At 46.7% G+C, this 7,826-nt stretch overlaps 1 protein-coding gene and 1 pseudogene across 1 annotated transcript; both read right to left on the bottom strand.

Annotated features, from left to right (window-relative positions):
• Positions 1 to 592: 592 nt before the first annotated feature.
• Positions 593 to 1,176, bottom strand: LOC147417732 (uncharacterized; annotated as a pseudogene).
• Positions 1,177 to 4,510: 3,334 nt separating this feature from the next.
• LOC147417731 (putative galacturonosyltransferase-like 3) lies at positions 4,511 to 6,461 on the bottom strand. Its single transcript, XM_086506643.1, has one exon. The coding sequence runs from the start codon at positions 5,943 to 5,945 to the stop codon at positions 4,824 to 4,826; it is 1,122 nt and encodes a 373-aa protein (XP_086362769.1). The 5' UTR covers positions 5,946 to 6,461; the 3' UTR covers positions 4,511 to 4,823.
• Between the last annotated feature and the right edge of the window lie 1,365 nt (positions 6,462 to 7,826).

The following is a 7,826-nucleotide window of genomic DNA, read 5'->3' as shown; positions in this document are numbered from 1 at the left end:
AGGAGAGAGAGAGAGAGAGAGAGAGAGAGAGAGAGAGAGAGAGAGAGAGAGAGAGAGAGAGAGAGAGAGAGAGAGAGAGAGGAGAGAGAGAGAGAGAGAGAGATTTTCAGCTACCATAGTGCTCGGCAACCGAGAGAGAGAGAGAGAGAGAGAGAGAGAGAGAGAGAGAGAGAGAGAGAGAGAGAGAGAGAGAGAGAGACCCCACGTGCAGCTTGGGTCGACTGTTGCTCCATTGCGCTTGCTCCATAGAGAGAGAGAGAGAGAGAGAGAGAGAGAGAGAGAGAGAGAGAGAGAGAGAGAGAGAGAGAGAGAGAGAGAGAGAGAGAGAGAGAGAGAGAGAGAGAGAGAGAGAGAGAGAGAGAGAGAGAGAGAGCATTTTGTTGCAGCTACCATGGAGCACGGCAACCAGGAGCCTTGTAGAGAGAGAGAGAGAGAGAGAGAGAGAGAGAGACCACGCATAGCTTGAGTACGACCGGTTGAAGGTACAATATAGGGGTAGCTTGAGAGCAGTTGAGGGCCGGCTAGGTTGAGCGACAGTATCGCAACAGCCTTCAGGTCACAACAGCATGACCCGAGCTCTCAAGAGCGGAAGTTAAGCGGGGGCAAAGTTAGGACAGTCACGTTGCAGGTGGCCAATTGCGCCAAAGCGTAGCAAGCATAGGGATAGGGGGCAGGGCCAGCACCGCGCCCGCGGCCAGCAGGCGCTGGGTAGAATGGCGCAGAGCGGCAGTCGCGAGACACCACCAAAGCGTGGAAAACGAATGGTGGAGGCGGAGGCGGCAGCAGCAGATGCAGGAGCGGCGGCAAAGGTGGCAGAAACGCCCCTGCCTCTTCCCCCCCTCGACCCATACCTCGCTGCCCTATGCACGTACACCCCTTTGGGCCCCTTCACCTCCACTGCCCTCCACCTCCCATCATCCCCCTCCTCTGCTAAGTACTGCACTTCCTCCCCCTGCTGCAGGGACCTGAACCCCTGCGCGTAAATCGCAGTCTGATGCACAAACACGTCCTCTGTGCTGCTGCTGCCATCCTCTGGCGTTACAAACTCATACCCCTTTGAGCTGTTGAACCACTTCACCTTACCGGCTGATTGACCCTTGGTGCGGCCTCCCCAGCACCACCCTCTGGCTCCGCCGATGCTGCTGCTGCTGCAGCAGTACTCAATTGCTTATCCATGGAAAAGTACCCCTGATATCAACCCTCTCTGTTCCTTGTACGCAACCTGATCAGGTGCGCATTGCCGCGGGAATCCGCCCTTGTCAAACACCTGGAACTGCAGCCTGTCTGATCAGCCCCTGGCCCATGCGAGCCAACCCTGCTAGTGCGGTTTCCCTGCACCACTTTTGAAATCCTGGCAGCATACATGCATGCAAGCAAGAGACTGTTTCTATGTAGCCCCCATGCTAGTGATCAGTTACTCATCGCCATAGCTTCCCACTCTCTATCATAACCGAGTGAGCTTATCTGCACTCGTATCATAAACCCAGCTCTCTCTCTCTCTCTCTCTCTCTCTCTCTCACAAACACACACACACAGCTTCTCTCTTCTCTCTATCGCACATAAATGCTTTTCTATAGATAAAGCACGGATGACCACCGACGGGTTGACGTCGCCTCAAGCCACTTGCTTGCAGCGGGACGCAAGTAAACCACATCCATGCAAGCAAGGCGGGGGGGGAGAGAGAGAGAGAGAGAGAGAGAGAGAGAGAGAGAGAGAGAGAGAGAGAGAGAGAGAGAGAGAGCAAATGCAGGCAAGGAAAGCGGAGCTCCAGTCCTTTGCGTCTTCTTCTTCTTCTCTCTCTCTCTCTCTCTCTCTCTCTCTCTCTCTCTCTCTCTCTCTCTCTCGTGACTGAGCTAATGAGGTTGTAATATGTACTTCACTGATGAGAGCATAGAATATTAGGCGAGCCGTCTCGCTGTATGTACTTCAATGTACTTGAACGCGTGACGAGCCGCCACCAACGCACACAGTAAATTTTTTTTTGAACGCTAGTAGAGCTGTCAGCAGCGCTGTTTATTTCTGTCAGTAGACACGTGGCATCATAAACCCTTCCGCCATAGTATGTTAGTAGATATTATCAAAGGCATTGTAACAAAATTTATGCACCCGTTATTTGTTATTTTTTGTAGTGTGCACGCCGTACATCTAGATTCTGTTGAGGTTGAATAGTAGCTAGTGGAAGTGTCTTTTAATGTGCTCATGTGTGCACCAATTTACTAGTACGATGTTATTAGTGCAACTGTTAGTACCCCACACACAAGGAGGTAATTCTCGCGTGGGGGTAACTCTTTTGAGATACTTGCACGACACAACCCTTCCCTCGAATAACTTTACCTCGAAGAGGTGTAGTTAGAGTATACAAAGGTTGTATACAACTTACCCCCCCTTCCACTCCACACTATCCACAAGACTAAGTGACAAAAAATTGAATGCCGGGGGGGGGGGGGGGGGGGGGGTTGTTAAGGGGATCGACGATCTGCAAGTGGGAGGTGGGATCTCGAGGCGGGCTAAACTCGTGTAGCACGAAAACCGAGGCAGACGAAACCCGAACAGTGCAAAATTCCAAGCCTTCGTTGATTGGTTTTGAACCCACCACCCTGTGGCCCAGGTTTTGGATCACATGGACTAGCCAACACACCCACACTTACACATTGTATTTACCCTTGTTTTTATGATGTATTATGCTTAAAAACATGCACTACTCCAATTTAGGGGGATCCAATTTGTGGCCAGATTTAGTTTTTGGTGGGACTGTTGTTGCAGCTACAATTGCATAAAAATCTCGTGTAGACTTCGCAACCACCTCACCACCCCACATTCAATTTTGTGTGTTACTTAGTCCTGGACCTACTATGAAGTGTCGTCTCCATCAAATCAAATGAACTGATTTACGATTACCCCCCTTGTGTATGACTCATGAGGGGTAATTGCAAAAGGAATAGCATAGTAGACATAACACGTGCATAAGTGAGGCCCTTGTGAACATGCATGGGGCAAACTAGTGTCAACTGTGCATTGCGTGCCCACTCTTACGCAAATCAGGTAGCTTTCTCCTTTTCAAAGAAGCGAACTTACACGAGTCCATGAACTTGTAGCGTCAAACTTGTGATTTGTTAGAAACCATGTGAGCTTGTAACTCTTTCTTGGCCAAAGAAAGGTTGGAATGAGATGCCAAATCAAAAGCGCGTTACAAGAAAGAAGATTCGGCAATCTGTGGCACTCCTCGTAAGGCACGAGGAGGGAGGAAGAAGTGTCCTATGGACTAAAAATGTGTCGTGCGTGTGAGTGAGAGAGAAGAGAGAGGATTTATGCATGTGTCTGCAGTCTATATTTGTCTATATCTAAATCTAAACTAGCATAATATGACGAAAAGGACAGCCTTTTACACTTGTCAAAATTTGCAACATGAAAGCTAAACTCCAAAATTGAGAGAAGCTCTTGTGCACACGATCAAGAGGGACGAAGAGAGAGAGAGAGAGACAAGCCACCGAAGACGATCAGCCATACTAGTATATAAACGGGGGAGGAATTATGACCCCTCCTCCTTGCCATGTGTCAATCCCGAGTCTAGAGCCTTCAAGTGATTGTTGAGAGAGAGAGAGAGAGAGAGAGAGAGAGAGAGAGAGAGAGAGCGCTAAGAGTTAGTTCACATGGGCATTGGGTTCACAACTGGTTGCCAACCGATTGCGTACCTTTCTAGTTCTCATGAGTGGTTGCCACAAGAAAACTCGCAACCGGTTATCAACAAGTTGCATTCCTGCTCGAGGTTGAAGGGATGGAGCGAGCCTACAATCGCAAAAAATGACAAGATCGTGGAGGAATAGGACGTCGCCTTTCACGCTCTGGATGCTATTTTCAACCTTTTTCTGAATTTTTGAGGTCATTGTGCGACTTCGCTTTGCCTCATGGGAACTTGCTAGCTACTGGTTTCAAGTTGCGCATTTGTGCGCAACCACTGCACTATGTGAACTGCACCTAAGCATACATTTTTCAAAAGTGTGCCAATGAACTAAACAAAAATGTTAAAATGTCTTAATTAGACAGTATGTGTCTCAATATGTGTGTGTGTGTGTGTGTGTGTGAGAGAGAGAGAGAGAGAGAGAGAGAGAGAGAGATGAATATGGACATTACAACCGCCTCAATGAGAGAGAGAGAGAGAGAGAGAGAGAGAGAGAGACTTTCAAACTAAGATTCCAAGGAAAGACATGTATTGTACAAAGAAGTGGGCACTGGGCTGGGCTCATCTCATCATTCATTCCTATTCCTTCATGTGTGTAAAAGTGGCTTTACACGCGCCATCGCCCCGACTTCCACCCACCTTCTTATTCAACGCACAAGCAAGACGGCATCTCCGCAGACCCCAGAAACATGAAGAAGTCCAACAGACCCTCTCAAAACCGCCGGAGACTCTTTTGCTTGCCAAAAAATCAAACCCCCATAGGCCTAAATGTCCCCAAAAAACACCAATAAAATTTGCCCTCCGTCTAACTTACTCTAACCCTTTTAATTAATGTCTACTCATCAATTAAATCATCCCAAAATAATATGTAAATTGTAATGGAAATTATCCCTCCCCTTGCTCCATTGAATTGCTGTTGATCACAACCCAACTTCATTGCTTGCCTTTGCAATTCACCCCTCCTCGACATCTTCGTTGTCGTTACATCTTCGTTGTCGTTATGTCAAATGCATTCGCTTCGCAATGTCAGCACTAAAACCCTCATTCATTTCTCTGCACACACATCCCCTCATCAACACATATGATATAGACCACACCCACATCCAAATTGTATGCACACCATGGCAGCTCCCCCATTGCTACTTCAGCTGTCCGCATTCAAGCTCATTGAGCCCGCCGACATGCCAAGATCATACGGTGCCCATAGGCTATCCAATGGACATGGATTCCCTGCATCAAGTCGATCCCATGGCTTGCCCTTGCCGCTCCAATGCAGCAAGCTAACTGGTCCCTTGTGCAGCCCCCTGCATTTGCCTTCCATGTTGTCGCCTCCTAGCCCGTGTTGGTTCCACCGATGCTCCACCGGCTGCACGTCTCCAGCGAAAACAAGTAAAAATGGTGGCAATGACCCCAACTCATAGATCCTCTTTGCCTTCTGCACCTCCATCCATTCCTCCACTTTGTGTGTGAATCCTTCCTCTCTCCACTTTGCCAAGTCCATCACCATCACCCCTGTGTTGAAATAGCACGGCCGTCGCCCCGCCAATGTAGACACATACTCCTCATCGTCCCAAAAAGCCTCCGTAAAATACTTGCTGAAATTCGCATGGCAGTATTCTGGTGCGCCGATCGCATGCCCATTTAGCCCTGTCCCCCAAAGCTTCACTATGTCGTCCACTACAACGACATCTGAATCAAGGTAGATCACTCTGTTTACACAGCTTGGTAGCACATCCGCAATGTAGATCCGCGCGTAATTGAGCGGTTGCTCAAGCGCCTGCCTGATGGATGAAGAAATTCTCTGCTTGACAAGATTTTCATCGAAGTCATAGATGTGGAAGCGGAGGTAAGGGAATGTCGCACGGACTGTCTCCGCAAGTGCGGATTGATGCGATGACGCGAGGAAATGGAAGACGATGTTTTCTGGACATGATGCGTGTTGGACGATGGAGAGAATTGCAGCCATGGAGCCCCGCACATATGGCACATCGAGCGTCAATGCAATGTGGACTGAGAAGGGATTGCAAAGCGCGAATCTGCCGCGGCCTGAGATGTCCTGCTGGGTTTGGTGCTGCTTCTCATTGGGGATGCATTCAATGCCATTTTTGAAGACAGGGGCTTCCTTGAAAAGAGGTACCTGGGATGACAACTTGATTACAGGATGGAGATCTGCTCCATTGCGGTCGGATTCGAAGAGGGGACGCGATTCTGCCGCCTGCGCCGACGAGAATGTGAGGAGAGTTAAAAGCAGAAGGGTGCTTATCATGCTTCTGTTGAGAGGGTGTGTGAGGGAGGATGAATGGGGGAAGAAGGTGAAGTCCTGTGTGTGTGTGTGTGTGTGTGTGCGTGCGCGCGCGCGAGAGAGAGAGAGAGAGAGAGGGAGGGAGATGGGTATCTCTATGTGTGTGAGGCAGACGGAAAGCTAGGGAGATCGAGAACGCAAACAAAACGTAATGGAACTGATGTGGAAGGTTAATTTCCTGCTCGTGATTGCCCCCTGTTTGTGTGTGTGTGTGTGTGAGAGAGAGAGAGAGAGACGCAAGAGGCGTAAAACAGAGAGAGAAACGCAGCTATGCGTGTATGTGTGTGTAGCGAGAGAGGTGCACACACAAAAACACAGAGAGAGAGAGAGAGAGAGAGAGAGAGAGAGAGAGCTTAATCTCTCTCTGTGAAAATGTGAGAGTCGGGGGGTGTGCAGTTATGGAGAGGTAGTGCCATACAGCACATCGACAAAAAACATTGTGCACAAAAATTGCATAAAAATTTTAACAGCAGATCGAGGCGAGCAATTGTCGGGAAAAATGGCATATTCTGCAGAAAATACAAGAAATGTGGAAATTTTCGCTCTTGAAAAAGTCGAAAATTTGAACGCGCAGACGCGCTGCGCTGACCACTGAAAAAACGTAGAAAACACAATTCTCTGAAAAAATTTCGAGGAATGCAGAAAATCAATCTTCTTTTTCTGTTTTTATATATTTGGTTTATCTACTTTTTAAGTGGATTAAAAAGCATAGCGTAAAATAAATAAATGTTTTTTAAGAATTTTAATGGGACTGGTAAGGGAAGTGGATAAATCATATTGACGAATTTCTTGTCTATTAATAACCTATTTATTTATTATTTATTTAGTGCTTCCAGGGCGCGTATACGGCCAAGGAATAAAACGCGTTTGCGAGGGGGTCTGATACCTTTGGACTCCGAATAAGGTAGCGTTTCTATGCAAACCGTGTGGGGACCTTTAGTACCCCTCCACAATGTGTCTCCCACGTTTCTCTGAAATCCCAAACTCTATTACCTTATTGTGTGTGAGAGAGAGTGAGGTGACACAAAAAAAACCTTCCCTCATTTATTTTCGGGAAAATTACCAAAATACCCCTCTAATTTGTGGAAAAAAATTTCTCAAATTTTAAAAATTCCCAATATATCCTTGTATTGTTTTGGGATGTATTTGCTCCGATTTTTGCATATACTTATATTTATGATAAGGGGGAGTTATTTTTAAGTTTTCTAGACAAAACTATTTACGAATGCGGTCACAAATGGAGACATCTGTGTCTAAGGACAATGAACAATTTCATCTTAGGAGCCCACAATACCATATCATATCCTACTTATATCATCTTCTATTGAGGGAGAACCAATCTTCCTATGAAGAGTTGCAAAAGAAATCTTCTTTACTGAGGTATTTTGGGAGTTTTGGACAAATTGAAGAGTATTTTGGGAAATTTTGGTCAAATATGACGGATTTAATTGGGAATTTTTGAAATTTGAGAGGATTTTGGGATTTTCCATAAATTAGAAGATGGAAATTTTTGTAATTTCCCTTTATTTTATAACAAGTGTGTGATCCGTCCATAGGACCGATGTAGGGCTCCCTCCCCTTGTGTGTGTGTGTGTGAGAGAGAGAGAGAGAGTCCCCACGCCAAGCCTCCCTCTCTTTTTTTCTTTGCCTTGTCTTCCACTCCCCCCTCCAATCCTTCCAAGCGGAAGAAACCTTTTCAAGCCCAAGTTTGAACACTCTCAAAAAAAAAAAAGATATTTTGTCACAGACTACAAAAAATACAGGAAAATCCTTGAAGAAATCAAAATTTTTAATTTCCCCTTTTTTCTAATGGTTATCAAGATCCGTTTTCAGTGAGCATTACTG

This window comes from Adiantum capillus-veneris, chromosome 30 (genome assembly GCF_014529385.1).
Source record: "Adiantum capillus-veneris isolate H3 chromosome 30, ASM1452938v2, whole genome shotgun sequence".
NCBI classification, from domain to species: Eukaryota; Viridiplantae; Streptophyta; class Polypodiopsida; order Polypodiales; family Pteridaceae; genus Adiantum; species Adiantum capillus-veneris.
The sequence above is the reverse complement of the archived record's forward strand: the minus strand, read 5'-3'. Positions and strand labels throughout refer to the sequence as shown.

Bases quoted from the DNA above. Each gene is read 5' to 3' on its own strand.
- LOC147417731 (XM_086506643.1), bottom strand. From the start codon at position 5,945: ATGATAAGCACCCTTCTGCTTTTAACTCTCCTCACATTCTCGTCGGCG.